At 41.7% G+C, this 23,080-nt stretch overlaps 1 protein-coding gene across 1 annotated transcript in view; it reads right to left on the bottom strand.

The window, feature by feature from the left end:
• Positions 1 to 23,080, bottom strand: part of msh3 (mutS homolog 3 (E. coli)) — a 268,529-nt gene that overhangs the window by 134,021 nt on the left and 111,428 nt on the right. Inside the window, exons 15-16 of the mRNA XM_048593784.1 lie at positions 4,001 to 4,117; positions 165 to 272 (exon numbers count right to left, since the gene is read on the bottom strand). Coding sequence (XP_048449741.1) covers positions 165 to 272; positions 4,001 to 4,117 — 225 coding nt within the window. The remainder of the gene's footprint in view (positions 1 to 164; positions 273 to 4,000; positions 4,118 to 23,080) is intronic.

Raw genomic sequence — 23,080 nt, forward strand, 5'->3', positions numbered from 1 at the left:
TACAATGCTTAATTCCGAGAGCAGAAACTGCAAAGAAAAGTGGGACTGAGCAATTACCACAGAGAACTGCACTGGAAGTTTGACAACGAGATCAAAAATTAAACAAAACTTCAAGAGGAACAGCAGAAAGGGACAACAACAAGATTATAAAACCATTTTATTACCTCGTATATCCTCCTTGCTTAGCAACTGCTGCCAATGAAAAGATGCAATCAATGGTTGCCAGGTGACTGATTGCATTTCTTATTCCACGATAGTGTTCGCCAAACTGACTGTACATGAACAGAAAGATATAGCAAAAGAAAATCAGTTACCAATGAATAATGAATGTTGCTTAAACAAGTTACTATCCATCCACTTTTGTATCCTAGCACAGCATTTACACCATCCTATAAAAAAAACACTGACTTTTGGAAAGAAGGATATAAAGTTTACAGTGTTTTGCTCAAACTTGGAGATTCAAATAAGAATTATCAATTGGACATTCATTTTCTTTGTTGAGATCAGACTTATTCAGGCTGGTTCACTTCAATCCAGTTTCCAACATTTTCAGGATAAGCATGTTGCAATTGTTAAAGCTGCAGTTTTTCCAATATGATGTTAACTTTGCCTCCTTCAGTGGAGAGAAACCATTTCATGTCACCATCCAAATGCAAATGCTTTAGAGAGTCTGGCAACCTATGTCAACACTAGCGTTTATTCGTTGGGAAGACAAAGTAGGATGCAACAACTGTTGAATTCATCACAATATGGTCGCGGAATAGATAAATTTAAAATCAATATTTGGAAAATCTCTCAGTTATTTCCCAGTCACCCCATCTTCCCTAGTAGTTCCTCCTCAATTTCACATATTAATTCTCAAACATTTGAGGTACTCCACTAACTACAAGCTTCAACTGTGCAGTCATTAACAATGTCACAGCATCAATGTTAGGAAGCAATAAGAAGAAAGCGCAGCACCACTTTACACAAGTGAAACAAAAATAACAAGATCCCATCTTTACATGTTGGACTTTTAGCCTTGTAACAGGTAAAATAGGAGATGAGGAGTCTCCACACTATAAAATAAAGTATGCAGAATTGAAATCATTAATCTACTGGACATTTTCATATTAACCTATGGCTTTGAACAAAGGGATATAGATACAAACTAACAAAAATCAAGTTCTGGATGCATATTAGGATGCATTCCCCATAAGTACAACAATTAATACATTAAACAGTCGTCGAGTTAGAGTAACAAAACAGGAATTTTGGAATTATGCAAAAAGGCAACACAGAAGGTAAAACAGTAAGTCGAGCAAATGACACATGCTGGTCTTATATATGAAATGAAGCTCTAGTACAACCAGGAAGTTCATTTGCAAGTATTACCTTTTTATTTTAAACTGTTTCATCTCCTCAGGGAGTATAGTGTTCTGGAAGAAGGTTTTCTTTAAGGGAGGTGAAATAACCTAAAATATACTTCACAATTTTTCAAGATCCTCAACAATAAATATTTGTAGCACTGCTAATACTATAGGATGAGGAATATCAAACATTCCAGTCTGAAAAAAACTGAACATCATTTCTGTTTTATTGTAAAGAAAAAGCACATTTTATTGCATCTTTTCAGACTTCAGGAAATTTTGCAAGAATACAAACTGAAGGGGCAAAGGGCAGTTATACTGCATGAGGAGTGAGTGCTGATTGATTGACAAGCAGACATTGATTGGCAGAGGCAATGCCTTGGAGAATGCACAAATTAACAGCAATTGACAGTTAACAGCCAGGCTTTTCTCTAATTGTAAACCAAGTAAGTTGGCTATGTTAATCAGGGTATTGGCTTGAGAAATAAACCAAATGGCTGTCACCATGTAAACTTGATGGTAAAACAGGTCACATCAAAGCTATCCTGTGCAATGATGGCTACATGGTGCAGACCGTGTTTCGTTGTATATTGTGCAGTCTGATGACTGGCAGTCACTCTTGGTCCTGAAAGATGCTCAGTATACCTCAGTTTAGCCTCAAAGGATATGGTATCTGAAAGGTCTGTGCAATAGGTGAAGATTTCTGTTTGATGCTGCTACTATGCAGCGGCAACACATGGTGTTTGCCAGCAAGATGCTGCCATCAAGCCAAAACACACATAAGTAGCATGGCATATGAAATTCAGTGCCAGAAAAATGCCAGGTTATGTAGGTTATACGTCCCAAAGAGTGGTAGATCATATCAAACAGGCATTTGCAGTTTCATTTCTTTGGGCAGAACCTTGAACAGTCAGAGCCAACCTGTCTGCTAAACTCTGCCAGTGATGGAATGATTTTACTCAGAGGTGTTGCTCTCATATGTAACACTGAAATGTGTAGGTCAGTCTGTGTTTAAGGATTAGATTTTTGATTGTGTGAATCATGCATTCAGATAGTCCACTGGTCGTGGAGACAACCTGGAGAAGTAATTTGACCAACACTCCATTTCTTACATTTTTCCTGAAATAACTTACCAAAAAATTGCCGACCATTTCTCTGGTGGAATAGAAATAACCAAAAACGGAGCTTAGCATTTGGTATTTTTGACGTATTGTACAATTGACGAATAACGCAGTAGTTGGTAGTCAACAATAACAATACAGTCATGGGAATTAAAACGGTCAGATGCAATTTTGGACCAGTGATGGACAGGGACTTCAGGCAGTACCAACTGGTTTTTGCGATGACTTGGCACATGCTTTTGACACACCTTACATCTCCTAACAAGGATGCTATTGCTGATATCTGGCTAAAATGTTGACTCTCTTTCAAGTTTTCTCATTCAAGACTTATTAGGACTGTCTCACACAATTTAAGACTATGTGTTCTACCTGCAGATTAACTTGCTTACTGACTGTTGATAGGCCTCATCAGCAGATGTTTTCCAATGTTGTCACCATGTCACGTTGAAGATATTGGTCTAATAATCAATTACCTATTAGGAACTGAATAACTCCATGGATTAGCTTAATTAGAGCAGAAAAATAGACAATAATTTATGAAGCAGACAGTACAGCAACCAACCAACTTATGTGGGCTAAACTTGCCAACACAAAGCAGACCAACAGGCAGGCAGAGACCAGCACTGTATGCACGCAGCAAATGAAGTCCGTAAAAATGTGAGTTTTCTTAAAGGCGAGGTCCTTTTACCACATCTTGAATGAGCACCCTGATTAGTTTTTCTGAAAAAAAGTCACTGTCTAGGCCAGCATTTATTGCCCAGGATCTAACCATTTCATAAGGCAGTTAAGAGTCAAACACACTGCTGTGGGTCTGGAGTCACATGAAGGCCTGACCAGATAAGGATAGCAGATTTCTTTCCCTGAAAAATATTAATCAACCAGATGTTTTTACAACAATCGGCTGTCACTATTAGACCAGACTTTTTCAAATTTCCAGACTTTTATGAAATGAAATTTCACTATCTGACATAGTAGGATTTGAACCCATGTCTCTAGAACAGTAGCCTGGGGCTTTGGAATACTAATCATCAGTGACAATTACCACCAAGCCAACACCTCCCCTGGGATCTTTTCTTGAACACTGCAAATAAATTGGTCACTGATAGCTCATTCTAGCTACTAGTCATCTGATCATTTTTGCAACCAATTGGATATTTTTCATGATTAATTTTCAAACAAAATAATTTTCATAATATCAAAGTAGCCATGAATATATGCTAATATTGCACATTTAGAAGGTACAACTATTCAATTTTATTACACCTGAAATGCTAATTTCACTAGATTTCATTACAGAATTCCTTGCTTTCTAATGTTGCATAAGCATCAACAGAATATGTTCATGCTTTGGGATCATGATCTGGTCAGGCCTCCAGACCCACAACAGTGTGTTTGACTCTTAACTGCCTTCTGAAATGGTTATTTATTTTAAACTATTGCAGATGCAGTTGATCAATGTTTTAATTTAGTTTTATGATCCTATCTTCTATATCAAACATTTTCAATTCAAACTTGATATCCATGACTTACTCCAACAATTTCTGCCACTCTGCATTGCAGTCAAGGGCAAGCTGCTCTCGAAGTTGGCACAGGCGCTTATACTGCTCCACGATGAATGGGGTATGGAAACGGATGACAGCTTTTGTGCTGCGGATAAGAAGAAACAGAAGCAAGGCTATTACTAAAGTAATTGGTTCTGTCACTAGTGGAGGAAGTAGGACTCAGAGACTTTTTTTTCCTGAATTAGCCTTGAAAAGAATGAATTAAAAAAAAGTGCCATTACACAGCATCACTTTCCATACTGTTCATTATATTAGAAGAAGCACTTGGTAACTATGGAACACACACCTCAGGGACAAGTGAATATAGACTTGAAAAAGAAACCCAATTTAATATCAGAACTTTCCTTTCATGTACTGAAATGAATGGGCATATTGACTAGGCTGCAAAACTGTTGCAACATTAAACGTTGAGCAGCAATGCAGGTTACTTTATTTATTTTGTCAAGTTTTCATTATTGCTCAGAAAACAGCTATTTTAAAAACTCCAGTTTCCTTTTAAATGCACAATTGCAGTGTCAATAGAGGTAGAATTTGTGCATTGCTGTGTTCAGAAAAAATGCTTATCCCATCATACTGGGTCTACACCAAAATCACAGAATGATACACATGGTTCTTCAGTCCTGTAATAGCCCTTTGGTATTCAGTTAGATCCATTGCCCAGTTCTTTTCCTATTGCCCCTGTAATGAATAAATACTTGAAGCAAATTAAATTTTCTTTGACATGTGACCAGTTGAATCTGTTTCCACCACCCTTTCAGGCAGCACATTCCAGGTCAGAACAACCTGTCGTGTAAAATGCTTCCTCGTGTCTCCTCTTCTTTTATCAATCAAATCTCTGCTCATGGGTTACTATCACTTCAGACACTGGAAAGTTTATTTTTATTCATGCTATCCTTCTAATCTTTTCTGCTGAGAAGAACAATCACAGTTCCCTGGTTTTTTCACATAAATTTCTCATCCCTATTACCATTCTAGATTCCATATACTTTTTAATAGTCTTCTCAATTTGCCATCTTGTGTCAAAGTTTTGTATACATACATTCCCAAGTTTTTCTGCTCCTAAATCACCTTTATAATTCTAGCAGTTACTTTCCATCGTCTCTCTTTATTCTTCATACCATGATGTGTCATTTCAAAAGCATCTAGATTAGATTTCACCAACCATATGTTAGTCTATTTTGGCAGAATATGTCCAACTGAAGTCTGTTACCATTCACCACACTGCTTGACCCACTTCCAAGTCTGAGTTATCTGCAAACTTTGAAATGTCTTTAATATGTATCTAAAAAAGCATGGAGTCATACAGCACAGAAACAGACCCTTCAGACCAATCAGTCCATGCTGAACGTAATCCCAAACTAAACTAGTCCCACCTGCCCGCCCATATCCCTCCAAACCTTTCTTATTTATGTATCCATCCAAATGTCTTTTAAATTTTGTAATCATACCCGCATCCACCGCTTCATCAGGAAGTTCATTCCACAAGCAAACCACCCTCTGTGTAAAAAATTTGCCTGTCTTTTTTAAATCTCTCTCCTCTCACCATAAAAATGTGCCCCCTAGTCTTGAAATCCCCCAACATAGGGAAAAGACAACTATCGTCAACTCTATCTCTACCTCTCATTATTTTATAAACTTCTCCTATGCTCCAGTGAAAGAAGTCCCAGCCTATCTAGCCCTTATTTACAACTCAAACTTTCCATATCTAGCAACATCCTGGTAAATCTCTCCAGCTTAATAATATCCTTCCTATAACTAGGCAACCAGAACTGGATGCAGTATTCTAGAAGAGGCCTCACCAATGTTCTGTATAAGCTCAACATGACTTCCTAACTCCTATACTCAAAAGGACTGAGCAATAAAGGCAAGCATGCCACCTGCAATCTGACCCCACTACCAAGGATATATTTCCCTCCCCACCCTTATCTGCCTTCTGGAGGGACCGCTCTCTCCGTGACTCCCTCGTCCGCTCCACACTCCTCACTAGCCCCACCACCCCTGGCACTTTTCCCTGCAACCGCAGGAAGTTCTACACCTGCCCCTACACCTCCCCCCTCACCTCCATCCCAGACCTTAAGAAAACCTTCCACATTAAACAGATGTTCACCTGCACATCTGCTAATGTGGCATATTGTATCCGCTGTTCCCGATGTGGCCTCCTCTACATCGGGGAAACCAAGCGGAGGCTTGGAGACCGCTTTGTGGAGCATCTACACTTGGTTCGTGACAAACGACAACACCTCCCGAAACGTCAGCTTTCCCGCTCCTCCGATGCTGCCTGGCCTGCTGTGCTCATCCAACTGTACACCTTGTTACCTCCGACTCCAGCATCGGCAGTTCCTACTATCTCTAAGCATGCCAAATCCCTTTTTAACCGTCCTGTCTATATGTGACAGAAACTTCAAAGAATTACATTCCTGCAACCCTGGGTCCCTCTGTTCTACAACACTACCCAAGGCCCTACCACTAATTGTATAGGCCCTAGCCTTGCTTGTTGTACCAAAATGCAATTCCTCACATTTATCCAGATTGAACTCCCATTTGATCAAGATCCCTTTGTAATCTTAGAAAACCTTCTTCACTGTGTACGATGCCACCAATTTTGGTATCACCTGCAAATTTACTATCCATGCCTTCCATATTCTCATCCAAATCATTTACATAAATGACAAACAAAAGAGGACCCAGAACCGATCCCTGTGGAACACTGCTGGTCACAGGTCTCCAGTCCGCAAAGCAACCCTCCACCATTATTCTCTGTCTCCTGCATTTAAGCCAATTATGTATCCAATTGGCAAGCTCACTCTGAATCCCATGTGACCTTTTCACTTCTGTTCATAAGACAGAGGAACAGAATTAGGCTATTTGGCCCATCGAGTCTTCTCTGCCATTCCATCATGCCCGACAGGTTTCTCAATCCCCACTCTCGTGCCTTCTCCCCTTAACCCTTGACCCCCTCACTAATCAAGAACCTATCAATCTCTGTCTTAAATACACTCAATGACTTGGCCTCCACATTCCTCTGCAGCAATGAGGTCCATGCATGAACTACCCTCTGGTTGAACAAATTCCTTCGCATCTCGGTTCTAAAGGGTCATCCCTTCACCCCGATGCTGTGTCCTTGGGTCCTGGCCTCTCCTAGTGGAAACATCTTGTCCATCTCTACTTTCTCTAGGCCTTCCAAACTCCATCAAATACAGGCCCAGAATCCTGAACTGCTCATCGTATGACAAGTCATTCATCCGTGAGATCATTCCTGTAAACCTCCTCTGGAACGCCTCTAACGCCAGCACATGAATCCTAAGATATAGGGTCCAAAACTGGGACTCCCAAGTCCCTTTGAGCTTCAGATTTCCAAAGTCTTTCACCATTTAGAAAATAGTCTACACCTCTATTCCTCCTACCAAAGTGTATTTCCTCATACTTCCCGACATCTTATTCTATCTGCTGCTTCTTTGTCCACTCTCCAAGCCTGTCCAAGTCCTTCTGCAGCCTCCCTGCCTCCTCAACACGACCTGTCCCTCCACTTTTCTTTGTGTCATCTGCAAACTTAGCAACAATCCCCTCAGTTCCTTCGTCCAGATCATTAACGTATAACATGAATAATTGTGGTCCCAATGACCCCTGGAGAACTCCCACTAGTTCCCAGCTGCCATCCTGAAAAAGACCCCTTTATCCCCACTAAGTATTCCGCCAATCAGCCAATTCTCTTTCCATGTCAGTACCTCACCCTTAAAAGGCTCTTATCCTGTTTAGCAGCCTCTTGTGTAGCATCTTGTCAAAGACCTTCTAGGAATCCAAACAGATCATGTTCACCGGCTGTCCTTTGTCTAACTTACTCATTACCTCCTCAAAGAACTCTAACAGATCTTTCAGTCATGCTTACCCCTTATTGAATCTGTGCTGACTCTGCCTTATTTTCCCATGCACTTCAAAGTACTCTGCAATCTCATCCTTAACAACGGACTCTAAAATCTTACCAACAGCTGAGGTTAGACTAACTGGCGTACAGCTTCCAATTTCTGCCTCTTTCTCTTCTTAAACAGGGGTGTACATTAGCCATTTTCCAGTCCTCTGGGACCCTCCCAGACCCCAGTGATTCCTGAAAGATCACCATTAATACCTACACAATCTCCTCTGCTATCGCCTTCAGAACTCTAGGATGTAGCCCATTTGGTCCAGCTGATTTATCCACCTGCAGACCTTTCAGCTTCCCCAGCACCTCCTCCTCAATGATGGCCACTATACTTAGCTCTGACCCCTGGCTCTCTTGAAGATTTTGTAGGCTGCTGGTATCTTTCAATGATGCAAAGTATCTATTCAGTTCCTCCGCTATTCTTTGTTTCCCATTACAACATCTCCAGCCTCATTTTCCAGCAGTTCAAAGTCCACTTTTACCTTTTAGTTATCTAAACAAAAACTCTCTTGCAATCTTCTTTTATATTACTAGCTAGCTTACTCCCATATTTCATCTTTTCCCTCTTATTGCTTTTTGAGTTGTCCTAAAGGCTTCCCAATCCTCTGGCTTGCCATTAATCTTGGCCACAATGTATGTTTTCTCTTTTGCTTTTATGCTGTCCCTGACTTTCCTTCTCAGCCATGGTTACCACGTCCTCCCCTTAGTATGTTTCTTCTTCCTTGGGATGAATTTCTGCTGTGCGTCCCGAATAACCCCAGATAATTGTACCATCACTGCTCCACTGTCTTAGCTGCTTGGCTCTCCTTCCAATGAACTCTGGCCTGCTCCTCCCTCGTGTCTTTTGTAGTTATCTTCAGTCAATTGTGATACTGTTACGTCTGATTCAATCTTCCCCCTTTCAAACTGCAGGGTGAATTCTATCATGTTATGGTCATTGCCCATAGGAGTTCCTTCATATCAAGCTCCCTGTGGGACATAGCTCCTTATCTCCATGTTAAGTTTTATAAAACAAAATATTCTTTTATTACAGAAATCTTTGATTCACCTCAACCAGGCATAGATACATCAGCATTATAATTCACGATAAAAGCCCTGATCTTTTATGGAGAGCAAAGTATTATAATTTGCAAATTAAAATTCTGTTCAAATATAGTATGTCTGATATTATAAGTTCCTGGAAATGAATGTTTTCTTCCCAAAATGCAATAATCTATTAAATATACATACTGCGACATAATAATAATTTTCAGTTTTCCTATATTTAAGTGACACCTGATTTAAAGTATCAGTAGGTAGTCTCAATATTTTAACCAGCAGGGGCTCACTATGAGATAAAGAAGTTGTTTGTTTAATGCAACAATACTGAATTGAGTAATCAAAAGATCTGTTTAGCTTGCTACAGTGAAGCACTTATCTCTCACCAGAGATGCATGTTCCCTGTTGTATCTGTGGAAAGCAATAAATCAAATTGATGGCAAGTGATGTACCCTGTTCTTCATAGGATTTATGTATGAACAATTGATTCTTTCCTGATGAAAAGAACCACTGTACCAACTCCCATGTTACCATAAAATTGCACAAAAGAATATTGGATTTGAACAAAACACAATGATCTGCAGTTTCTGGAATTCTGAAACAAAGAGAAAATGCTAAAAATACTTAGCTCAGTCACCAGTGTGAAGAGAAAAGATTAATGTCTTCAATGTGGAAATTTTGTATTGATTTGAATAAGCAAATATTCCACGTGTAATGCTTTTGACAACCTGTTTTACCAGAATCAAGGTTTGCAAGAACTTTACAAGGGTAGTCACTGTGACAAAGCCAGAATTTTTTTCTTCATTCATTCATGGATGTGGATTTTCCTGGCTGGACCAGCATTTATTGCTCATCCCTAGTTGATGGGGAGCTGCCATCCTTAAGTATTGCAGCCCATTACATGTAGGTAGACCCACAATGCCGTTATGGTATGAGTTCCAAGATTTTGAATCAATGGCACTGAAGGAACAGCAATAAAATTCCAAGTCAGGATGGTGAGTGGCTTAAAGGAGAACTTTGAAGGCGGCAGTATTCCCATATATGTGCTGCCCTTCACCTTCCAGATGGCAGGGGTCGTTAGTTCGCAATGTTTCCAAGGTGCTTGGTGAATTTCTGCAGTGCATCTTGTAGGTAGTACACACTGCTGCTACTGAGCATCAGTGGTGGAGGGAGGGACAGTTTGTGCATGTGGTGCCAAGCAAACAGGTTGCTTTGTCCTGGGTAATATCAAGCTTCTCAAGTTTAAATGGAGCTGTACGCCTCCAGGCAAGTGGGGTATATTCCATTCATTCATGTCTTGTACCTTGTAGAGTGGGTACAGCTTTTGGGGAGTCAGGTGGTGAGTTACTGCAGGATGTCCTAGCCTCTAATCTTCCCTTGTAGCCAAAGTATTGATATGGCTCATCCAGTTTAGTTTCTGGTCAATGATAACCCCAGCATATTGACAGTGGAGAAATCAGAGATGGTAACACTACTGAATGTGGAGGGGCAATGGTTAGATTCTCTCTTGTTGGAATTGATCATTGCCTGGCACTTGTGTGTTAATGTTACTTGCCACCCATCAGCCCAAACCTACATACTATCCAGATCTTGCTGCATTTGAAAATGAACTGCTTCAGTATATGTGGAGGCATAAATGATACTGAACATTGTACAATTAGTGAACATCCGCACTTCTGAACTTATAATGGAGGAAAGTTGATTGAAGCAGCTAAAGATGGTTGGTTCGAGGACAACACCCACAGGAATTCCTACAGGGATGTCCTGGAGCTGAGATGATGTGGAGATGCCAGTGTTGGACTGGAGTGGACAAGGTCAGAAATCACACAACACCAGGTTATAGTCCAACAGGTTTATTTAAAACCACCAGATTTCGGAGTCCTGCTCCTTCATCAGGTGAAGTGACCTGGTGAAGGAGCAACGCTTCAAAAGCCTGTGACTTTAAATAAATCTGTTGGACTATAACCTGGTGTCATGTGATTTTGGACTGGACTGGAGCTGAGCCTCCAACAAACAGAACCATCTTCCTATGTATCACAGATAGTAGGAACTGCAGATGCTGGAGAATCTGAGATAACAAGGTGTTGAGCTGGATGAACACAGCAGGCCAAGCAGCTTCATAGGAGCAGAATCAGCATTTCTGATGAAGGGTCTAGGCCCGAAACGTCAGCCTTCCTGCTCCTATGATGCTGCTTGGCCTGCTGTGTTCATCCAGCTCTACACCTTGTTATCCCATCTTCCTATGTGCCAGGTATGACTCCAACCTGCCCAGAGTCTTTCCCCAGTTCTAATTTTGCTTGAGCTCCTTGATTCCACATTCTATCAAATGCAACTTTGATGTCAAGGGCTGTCACTCCACCTCACCCCTGGAATTCAGTACTTTTGTCCATGTCTAAACCAAGGCTGTAAAGAGGTCAGACACTGAGATACCCTGTCTGAACCCAAACCGAGCAACACTGAGCAAGTTATTGCTAATCAAGTACTGCTTGAAGGCACTTATTGATGACTCCTTCCATCACTTGAAACAGTTAAAAGCACATAGAAAGGACCCACAAACAGTAATGACCGATAATCTGTTTCAGTGACATTAGTTAAGAGACATATATTGATCAATTCACCAAAACATCTATCACTACCTCAGAGAGCAGCATAGGATTTTTTACACTCAACCAAAAGAATACCACTTAACATCACCTCCAATAGCATGTCATTCTCTGCTTCATCAATTAGCTTCCCTCCATCATAAGGTCAGAAGTGAGCTCGCACTAGAGCGTCTTGCATGGATCGCATACTCAAGCCTCTGTAGCAGGGCCAGAATCCGCAATTTTTGTGCCTGCAGCACTCTAGGCTCAATCTGTCTCTCCTCCCCTATGACACTAGGCCAATTATAGAGATACATACAACATTAAATAGCACAGAAGACGGAAAGCCAAAAACAAAATCACAAGAGAACACAATTCAAACTAATGAAAAGCAAAATCAGGACACTTCATCACACAATGGGCTCCTAGGTAGAGCAATCTGGATTGGTTTAAGAACATACTGAAATAGGATGGGAATTTTAGGGTCTTTCAGTATTGTTGAGTTGATGTTCATTCCATAATTATCTTATGAATACAGAATGGGATCTCCAGCCTCTTCCACACACTGTGTTTTATTGCTTTTCCTATCAAGAATAGGAGAAACTGTTTACCCAGCTCCCATTGGGAGATGGGTTAACAGATGGAGTCTTAGGTTAATAGATCATCCCTCCTAATCTCCTCCTCTAATAATCAGCATCTATTTAGTTTGATTCAAAATCACATAAATCGCTTTGAAAATGGGAGTTGAATAAACAGTTTTTCCCCACTCTTGACAGGAAAGGCAATAAAATACAGAGTGTGAAGCACTGCATGGGCAGGAAAGAGGGACAGACAGAAAAGGTGGTGGGGGTCGTGGAGTCGGAGGGGTTGGTGGTGGTGGTTAGTGCTGTTTACTACAACTAATCAGACTGAGGAACATCAATTGTGTCATGAAAATGCCAAAACTACCTGAGAATACAAGACTGCTACACAAAGGAAATATCTGAATGTATGATTTTGGAAAACTGAAGGCAGTACTTCATACAGGACTATTCTGTTTAAATTTCTAATTTCTTCCCTAATCTTTTTGAGCAAGTTAATTTATGTAATCGTCTTTAACAGCATGCATAAATCAACCTGCGCAAATAAATCTCAACAACAGCCATTATAAAAACAGATGCTAAGCAATGCAGGAAGAAAGCTGAAAGCATCATCGGAAAAGATGGTTCAGGGAAGGACTTCAAACATGGATGCTGAAGAGAAGAAGTTTAAAGAAGGAATTAGTACAAAGTAAGGCGTAAGTGATTGTATCTTAGGCCAGTTGGGAATTCATAGAACTGGAAGTGTTGTAAGAAAAGATTTACAGATGCGGAATGGGCAGAAAAACCCCTTCAGCCCATCAAGTCTGCAGCAACATAACTACCACTAAAAGTGTGCTAATCCCAACTTCCTGCACTTGTCCCGTATCCTTGAATGATTCGATATTTGAGGTACTCATCCAAATATTTCTTAAAGGTTGTAAGCTTTCCAGCCTCCACTACCTTCCCACACAGTGCATTCCAGATTCTCATCACCCACTGAGTGAAGAAATTTTTTTACCCCAAATCCCATCTGAATCTCCTGGCCCTTACCCTAAAACTATGCCCTCTCATGACTGACCCCCTCAACCAAGGGGAACAGCTGCTCTCTATTCACTCTGTCCATACCCCTCAATCTTATATACCTCAATCCTGTTCCCCTTCAGCCTTCTCTGCTCTAAAGGAAATAATCCAAGCCTATCTAGTCTCTCCTTATAGCTCAATTTCTCCATTCCAGGCAACACCCTGATGAACCTCCACTGTAACCCTTCTCGTGTTATCACATCCTTCCTGTAGTGAGGTGACCAGAGCAACACACAGTTCTCCAGTTACGGCCTGACCAACGCTCTGTACAACTCCAACATCACTTCCTTGCTCTTGTGTCTGTGCCACGACTGATGAAAGTAAGCATCCCACATGCTTTAACTGTCCTATTCACATGCTCTACTGACCTCAGGACTTCTTATTCACTACCCCAACATAGTTCTATTTGACTAAGCCACACAAATGTCCTGCCATTCATTAAATACTCCCTCATCTTGTTTTTTCTTCCAAAAGTACATCACCTCCCACTTATCAGGGTTAAATATCATCGGCCACTGGTTTGCCCATCTGATCAACCCATCTATATCTTCCTGTAACCTACAACCATCTTCTTCACTATTAACCAGTCGACCAATCTTGGTCTCAGAGTCATACAGCACAGAGAAAGACTCTTCGGTCTAACCAGTCCTTGCCAACTACAATCCCAAACTAAACTGTCATCTGCAAATTTGCTTAACATTCCCCCAAATAGATAGTAGAGAATAAAAAGAAATCAGCAGTGCAGGGGCTGAGGTAGTTGCTGAAAAAAATAAGATGCAGAGACAGAAATAAGAAAAATTGATACTGGATATACAGTCTTCTGTGAATCTCAGGTCAGGTCAGATCAAACAGAAAACCAATGTTTTGCATGGTCATGATCAGCTGGCGAGGGCTAGAGTTAGAAGGAGGGAAGTAGATTTTCTGATAATCTGGAGGTAGCCAGAGGATTACGGGCCTCAACGAAGATATGAAGACGTCATCCTAGGCATCTTTAGCAGTAATCTGAAGGCTGGCACACTGCCTGCAGATGGTGCTACTGATTGGCAGTGCACAGATAAAGGACAGGGAAAGGGTTAGGGCTGAGGGAGGAAAGCGAATGCATTGAGAGACTGGGGCCAAGGGTTAGATCCTTGAACTCTGGTGCAGGAGCTACATAACACATGGGAAGGTGCTGACAAGGTGACAGGGTGTAACACTGCATTAAAGATGAAGGTGCTGACAATTTAAATGCCAGGTATTCAACAGTTTTTTTTTCTTATCAAAATTCCATAATCTGCCTAAAGCACAAAAATATTTCCAGGCAGTTTTCCCTAAGCAGTTCATCAGCATTTCCTATTTAATACACATTTCAATCTATATTTAGTAAATCCCATGAAGTGCAAATACCTAAGGAGATCTATCTAGAGAACAGAAATCCTGCTGGACAACCTTTGCTATACAGTCTGTGTTAAAAAATGTCCAGGAAGAAGTACTGTTCAAATAAGATTTCATTTTATTATTTCCATAATGACATTTAGAATACATAATCTCAAAACAACAATTCAAATGTAATCCCTGTTGGCCACTAAACACTAAAGGCCTGCATTATGCTGGCCCATTGCATACTATGCAAGCAGGAAGAGCTCACAATAACTACACTATAATAACATTACAATCGCTTTGAAATAAAACTCACCATTGGTTTTAATTATGTACATATTTGCACTAACTGTATAAATTTGATAAGAGCATTCTGCCAAAGATCTAAAACAGCCTTTCACTCTGTGAGCTTTCAATCACTAAAATAGACCCTGGCAGAAAATAAGCAAGTGACCAGTCAATAGCATAGCCCGCGGCTCACAATGCAATTCAACGCAACACTTTTGAAGAGTAATAAGATAAACAGATGAACACTGACAAAGAAAGGACACCAGTATTCTGTTCATGAAGTGAGAGAATGGTGAAAATCAAGACGTTACACTGCAAATACCTCCATCAGAATTTAAACTTTAAATATAAGTAACTGCTAGAATCTGAAAGTTGGAGCAGCTCATCACATGGTAATACAGCTGGTAATTCAAGATTACAATTTTTTTCATGTGAGAATAAAAGAAGTTACACCATTCGTTTAAAAGGTTAATTGACACAAGTGAGAACAACCTTTCAAAATTTAACATCTGTTGAAATCACAGACTGCTTACAGCACAGGAGGAGGCCACTCTCTCAGACAGCAGCCTTATATGTCCAACTGCCTTTCAAGTGGTGATATTTTCTAATCAACCTATTCAGAGATGCTACTGCACATCCCTGGGGCAGATGGACTTGAATCTAGACTTCCTAGTCCAGAGATAGGGGCATTACCACATTTCAAAAGCCTTGCCTTTCATCTGTTCATTATAAGGTGGTAAGAAGATATAAATGTAAGAAATAGAGGGTTTAAGCCATATGATCCCTTCAGACAACCCCACTATCCAGGAGGATCACAGCTGAAGTGAGCATAGGCTCAACACCAATTACCTGCTTACCCCAACCCCTTCTACCCTGATAATGCAAAGCTCCCTTACAAATTAACTAATGGAATACATTCAAAGCTGAACTAAATAATGATCCAATCTCCACGGTCTTCCAGGATAGAGAATTTCAAAGATTAAAAGACGAAACTGCTTTTCGTCTCAACTGCAATCTTTTATTTTGAAATTGTATCCCCTTATGAGAAACATCCTCTCAGCATTTAAATTGTTGACCTCCATCAGAATCTTTAAGTATCAATAAGATCATCTCTCATTGTTCTAATCTCCAACTACTTTAGGTCCACATTGCTTAGCCTTTCCTTATGATATCTCCTTCACCTCAGAAATCAACTTTCTCCGAACAGCCCCCAATGCAAGTCTACCCCTCCCTAAATGAGAGGACCAAAACAGCATGTATTCTTCCCACCAATGTGGACAGCTTCACATTTTCCCACGTTATATCTCATCTGTGAAATGTTTTACCTGCTCCATTACTCATCCACATCAGTTTGGAGACACTTTGAATGCTCTTCACAACTACCATCAACAACTGTGTTGACAGCTCATGCTGTCCATTCACGTAAGTCAACGGTGTGGACATTCCAGTCAGCAGCAATGCTGCAGTCCTTTCACAGTCCAATGCACTTCTGCCCATTTATTCTGGGATTGGGAAGCAGCAGAAAAAAAGGCTGTGCAGCATCACATTAAATTCCAGGAGAACACAGTCAGGTCAGGGGAAGGAGAGGACACGCTAAGTGTTTACAATACTAGCTGCTGTTTTCAGTTAAGTTTAAAGGTGCAGTATTTGAGTGTGGCTGAGTACATGGGTCAGTTGATAAAGCAAATAAGTGCAAAGGTGGAGTAGGTGGGTGGCTGGATAGCCAGGTGGGTACATCGGTAGGTTGTAGATAGTGGGGTGGCAGGTGCTATCAGATGATCAGGTGTTTGTCTGGTCTGGTTAAGGGTCAACACTGTCAGTTATTGAGTTACCCAAGTGTTAGACCAGGTTTTAAACTGTCTAACACCTCCTGGTTAACTAGTTAGGGAAGGTGTGCAAATCTGATCCAAATCTCTGACTTTGGCTGAGTGGGAGACATTTGCAAAGCATTCTGGGCAATGTGGAATTGCTCAGTGGATGTCAAACATTCCTGGGCGATTCTGACATCAGTCCACTTCTCAGGACGTCTGCAGGTTCTGACATAAATCTTCTGTCATGTGTCTCATCTTGGACAATCCAGAGACCACAAGGTTTGGGATCTTATTGTAGATTGTTAACAGCTAAGGCACTAGCATCGCTCCCGCTGACAATCCACAGTTAAAATTTCCCAACCAGTAAATGACCCGTTTCTCCCAAGTCTCTGTCTCGAATTTATTTAATGGTGCACCACTCCTGACAGTGAAATGGGAGAGGCTGTCAGTTCTATTTTTGTTTTGCGAGCCAGCATCCACTAGATTCATTCAAACATTGAAAAGGGCCAGCACATAACACAACTTGTATCTCAGTCCACTGTGCAGTTTGGTCAATTTGTTTTTGCTGCACTTCATAATCCTAAACCCACCTCCAACTTATCCCCCATCATTACAACCTATTGATTTCCCCACCCATCATCATCACCAGCCCTTAACAAAGGTTTGAGGTTAGATGCCAAAGTCATAGGACAGGCCCACAGTTCAGCAATGCTAATAATAGATAATGTGTAATGGCAGGCTAGGTGATAACAAGGCCTGGTGTGTGGGGTAGGGGGCTAGGACATGGGAGAGTTCAGGCCCTAAAATTATTTAACTCGATATTGGGTCCAGAGGGCTCCAGGGTCCCCACGCGGAAAATGAGGTGTTGTTCTTCCAGCTTGTACTGAGCTTTGTCGGAACACTGCAACAAGCAGAGATGTTTGCGAGGGAACAGGGTGGTGCATTAAAGTGGCAAGCAACTGGAAGCTCAGGGTCTTTTTTGCAAGCAGAATGTAGATGTTCTGCAAAACGGTCACCCAGTCTATGCTTTGTTTCCCCAATGTAGAGGAGAAGGCATTGTGAGCAGCAAATGCAGTAGACTAGATTCTGGGAAGTGCAGGTGAAGTGTTGCTTCACCTGGAAGGTATGTTTGGGCCCTTGGATAGTGGGGAGGGAGGAGGTAAATGGGCAGGTGTTACACCTTTGCCGGTTACAGGGGAAGGTGCTGTAGGGCAGTGGGGGCGTGTTAATAGTGAATGAAGAATGGACCAGGGTGTCCCAGAGGGAACAGTCCCTGCGGAACGCAGACAAGGGAGGGGAGGGGAAGATGTGTCTGGTGGTGGCATCTTGCTGGAGGTGGCGGAAACGGCAACTGATGTTCTTCTGGACGTGGTTGCTGGTGAGATGGTAGGTAAGGACAACAAGAACCCTATCGTTGTTGCGGGAGAGAAGAGAAGGAGTGAGGATGGAAGAAGTGTGGGAGATGGGTCAGACCCAGTTGAGGGCTCTACTGACTATGGGTGCTGGGGAATCCTTGGTTGAGGAAGAAGGTGGATATTTCGGAGGCTCCTGTGTCGAAGTTGGCCTCGTCATAACATATGCGACGGAGACGGAGGAACTGAGAGGATGGGATGGAGTCTTTACAGGAAGTGGGGTGTGATGATGTATAGTCCAGGTTGCTGTCAGAGTCAGTGGGTTTGTAATGGATATCAGTGGCCAGTCTATCCCCAGAAATGGAAACAGAGATGTCAAGGAAGGGAAGGGAACAGTCAGAGATAGACCAGGTGAAAGTGAGGGCAGGGTGGAAATTGGAAACAAAAATCGATGAACGTTTCCAATTCCAGATGAGAGAAGGCAGTAGCACTGATGATATCATCAATGTATCGGAGAAAGAGTTGTGGGAGGGGCCTGGAATAGGACTGGAACAAGGAATTTTCCATGTACCCCACAAAGACGTAATTGGGACCCATGCTGTTACCCATGAACTCCCCTCTGACCTGAAGAAAATGAGAGGAGTTAAAAGAGAAGTTGTTGAGGGTGAGGATGAGCTCAGCCAAGCAGAGGAGGGTGGTGGCAGGTGGGAATGATTCAGGCCTTTGCTCCAGGAAGAAGCAGAGAGTCCCGAGACCCTCCTGGTGGGGGATGGACGTGTAAAGGGATTGCACGTCCATGGTAAAGAGGAGACTGCTGGAGCCTACAAACTGGAAATTCTGAAACTGGCGTAAAGTATCAGAGGAATCACGGATGTACGTGGGCAGGGACTGGGCCAGGAGAGAGAAGACCAAGTCAGGGTAGGAAGAGATGAGTTTTGTGGGGCGGGAGCAGGCTGAAACAATGGGTCTACCCAGGCTACACCACAAACCAGGCCTTGTTATCACACAATCTGCCATTACACATGACCTATTGTTAGTCACTCACAGTCCCCATTAACAACTATTCACCATCCCAGCCAGATTGTTATCTATTCCTTTGTCTGTCCAACTGCTCTTCTCTCTCTTTGGCTCTATCCCCACCAATTGTTTATTCCTTACCCCTTCCCCGACGCTATCTTCTGCATAAATGGACATTGTCCTAGTCACCATCATTTCTGACGAAGAGTCACCAGACCTGAAACGCTAACTCTGATTTTTCTTCACAGATACTGCCAGACCTGCTGAGCTTTTCCAGCAATTTCTGTTTTTGTTTCTGACTTACAGCATCCGCAGTTCTTTCGGTTTTTCTAATGACCAGCCTTCAGTTGCAGTCCGAGGAAGATGCTGGAAATGCAGTAGAGGTTGGTGGTGTTTGTCACAGTGAAGGCCTCTGCACACCATACAGAAAAAGAGAACATGCCAGCTTTCCAGAAGCTTCTCCTCAGGTCACTTTGGGGATGTGTAACCTCTCATATTCCCTTCTGCCACCTTCCCAACACATGTAGCCAGGTAGCGGTCCCTGCACTTCTGTAGGACACTTCGTGGAGTAGAGATCCCTCAAGACCCCAGAAGCAAAGTTTACATAACTGGATATGATAATAAGAAATTGGAGCAGCAGTCAACCATTCAACTCCTCCAACCTGCCCCATCATTCCATAAGATCATGTCAGATCTACCCCAGGCCTCAACTCCTCTTTCATTCCAGTTCCTCATAATCTTCAGCTTTCTGATATTTCAAGAATCTATGTACGTCATCTTTAAAAACTTTTAGTGATCTAGCCTCCACAAATCTAGGGTACAGAAATCCAGAGTGAGAAGTAACTGTTTCACATCTCAGTTTTAAATGAGTGTGCCTATATTCTGTAACTATGTTGCATTGTTTGAGAATTCCCCCGTTATGGAAACATCTACCTTTTCAAGTCCCCTTCAGAATGCTTTAAAAGATCACCACTCAGTCTTCTAAATTCTAATGAACAAAGGTCTAACCTGTTGATCTTGATAAGTCAACCCCTTCATCTCAGGTATCAGCCAACTAATTTCTCATCTATCTCCAATACCAGTATATGCTATCCTAAATATGGAGATGAAAATTGTACACAGTACTCTAGGTTGTAAAAAACTTCCAGGTTTTTAAACTCCAACCCCTTGGGCGATAAAGGACAAAATTCCAGTAGCCTTTCTAACGACATGCTGCAATTGTATTTCACACACAAGATCACTCAGATCCTTCTGCGGTGCGTAACAGTCTACCTTTTGATTCTTCCTACCAGAGTGCACGACTTCATATTTTCCTCATATTAAACTCCATCTGCCAAATGTTTCAGAATTCACTCAAATCTAACTACATCCTTATGCCCTCATCACAAAACACCTGCCCACCTATTTTTGTGGCCTTCAAGTCATTCATATAGATTGTAAATAAGTTAGGCCCTAGGTCTGACCCTTGTGGAATTCCATCAATTACATCTTTCCAATCTGAAAGAGACCCATTGATTCTGACTCTGTCTTCTAACCCACCTTCTAATTCACTAATCCGCCTAATTCCTCCTAACTAATCCCTGAACCTTTTCGGCTATTATAACAATTTCAATATTGCCAAATCTCTCTTATTCCTGGTTTCACACTGATAAAACCTTTCTGTACCTTATTCAGTAGTTGTGATCTGTCACTGAACCCTCTCACCCTCATACTCAACAAACACAATCCCATACAGGGTGCAATTTTAAAAATCCGATGTGAACTTTTCCTGTCCATTACAAACGGCTATTTTATATTATCCTGCATCATGTTTTGATGTGCATACAAATTGACTTGCGAGCAGACTCAAGAATGGAACGTGCTCCCAACCCAAGGGCTGCCTCGACAGTGATTGCATTCTCAGAGAAATTGATGGAATAAATAGTCTAACAGTAGGAACAAACATTGCTCACAACACAGTTGTTATAGCAACAAACAAAGAGGATTTGCCAAAAAAAAAGTTACAGTTACAAAGAAAAGTGGTAGATACAAGCTTGCACTCAACTGCAGGAAAACATGCGCCATGGTAAGGACAACATAAAAGGACATTCCAGTAAGCAACATCACTGAAAATGGAAGAAAGCTGCTTATAACCCAGAATACCACATGGACGCCCATGAGCTGATAGATGTGATATGAATCTAATCAATTTAACATGCTGATAGGGCCACACAATACTAGTGGCTGCTCTCAGTGCGAAAAAGGATGTAATCTCGCATGAATTGGGGTTTTTCATAATTTTTTCTCTGCTCCATATTCCATTCCCTAGCTACCCACTCTATCCGCTTAATGGAATTTGTCTGGCACTGAATCAAACAATCCATAAAATTGTGATGTATTGCACCCTGAGATGAGCTCCTAACTACTTGTTTGCCCCACCACCTTGATGTAATCTGTCTCAGGTCATCTGCTGCTTAAACCTGCTTTCATGTTATCTTTACCGCTGGACCTAACTATTCCAGTGCAATCCTGGCTGGTCTCCCACTTTCTACCCTTCATAAACTCAAGATCACACAAATTTCTGCTGCCCTTATAGACTCAGACGGCATAGAAACAGACTCTTCAGTCCAGCCAGTCCATACTGAACATAATCCCAAATTAAACTAGTCCCACCTGCCTGCTCCTGGCCCATATCCCTCCAAACCTTTCTCATTCATGTACTTATCCAAGTGCCTTTTAAACATTGTAACTGTGCCCACATCCACCACTTCATCACGAGGCTCATTCCACATGCAAACCACCCTCTGTGTAAAGATTTGCCCCTCATGTCTATTTTAAATCTCTCCCCTCTCACCTTAAAAGTGTGCCCCCTTGTCTTGAAATCCCCCATCTTAGGGAAAAGACCCTATCTATAGCGTTCATGATTTTAGAAACCTCTATAAGGTGACCCTGCAACCTCCTAAGTTCCAGTGAGAAAAGTCTCAGCCTATCCAGCCTTTCCTTATAACTCAAACCTTCCATACCTGGCGACATCCTGGTGAATTTCTTCCAAACCCCCTCCAACTTAATTATATCCTTCCTGTAACAGGGCGACCAGAACTGGACACGATATTCCAGAACAAACCTCACCAATGTCCTGTAGAACCTCAACATGACTTCCCAAGCCCTTTACTCAAAGGACTGAGCAATGAAGGCAAGCATGCCAAACACCTTTTTAACCACCCTGTCTATATGTGACAAAAACTTCAAAGAATTATGTACCTGAACTATTAGGTCACTGTTCTACAACACTAACTCAGACCCTACCATTAATTGTATAAGTCCCACCCCTGTTTGTGGTACCCAAAATGCAATACCTCGCATTTTTTTTCTTTATTCATTAACAGGATGACGGTGTTGCTGGCTAGGCAGCATTTATTTCCCCATCCCTAATTGTCCAGAGAGCAGTTAAGAGTCAACCACATTGCTGTGGGTCTGGAGTCACATATAGGCCAGACCAGGTAAGGATGGCAGTTTCCTTCCCTAAAGGACATTAGTGAACCAGATGGGTTTTTCCAAAAATTGACAATGGATTCATGGTCATCTTTTGACTCTTAATTCCAGATATTTATTGAATTCAAGTTCCACCATCTGCCATGGCGGGATTCGAACATGGGTCCCCAGAACATTATCTGAGCCTCCGGAATAACAGTCCAGCGAAAATACCACTAAGGCCATCACCTCCCCTTTATCCACATTGAACTTCATCTGCCATTTTTCAGCCCATTGACCCATCTGATCAAGATCCTAACCTTAGAAAACCTTCTTCGCAGTCTACTACGCCACCAATTTTGGTATAGTCTGCAAACTTACTAACCCTGCCTTCTATATTCTTATCTGAACCATTTATATAAAGCCTTTACTTGTGCCATGCCTGTTCACCTACCACTGATTGCTGGTCTGTGGTGGCTCCCAGTCAAGCAAAATTTTGGATTTTAAAATTCTCATTCTTCTTTTCAAATCACTTCATGGTTTTGCTCACAACTATTTATGTAATCTCTTCATTCTCACAACCGTCCTCTTAATC

This window comes from Rhincodon typus, chromosome 3, assembly GCF_021869965.1.
Source record: "Rhincodon typus isolate 14 chromosome 3, sRhiTyp1.1, whole genome shotgun sequence".
NCBI classification, from domain to species: domain Eukaryota; kingdom Metazoa; phylum Chordata; class Chondrichthyes; order Orectolobiformes; family Rhincodontidae; genus Rhincodon; species Rhincodon typus.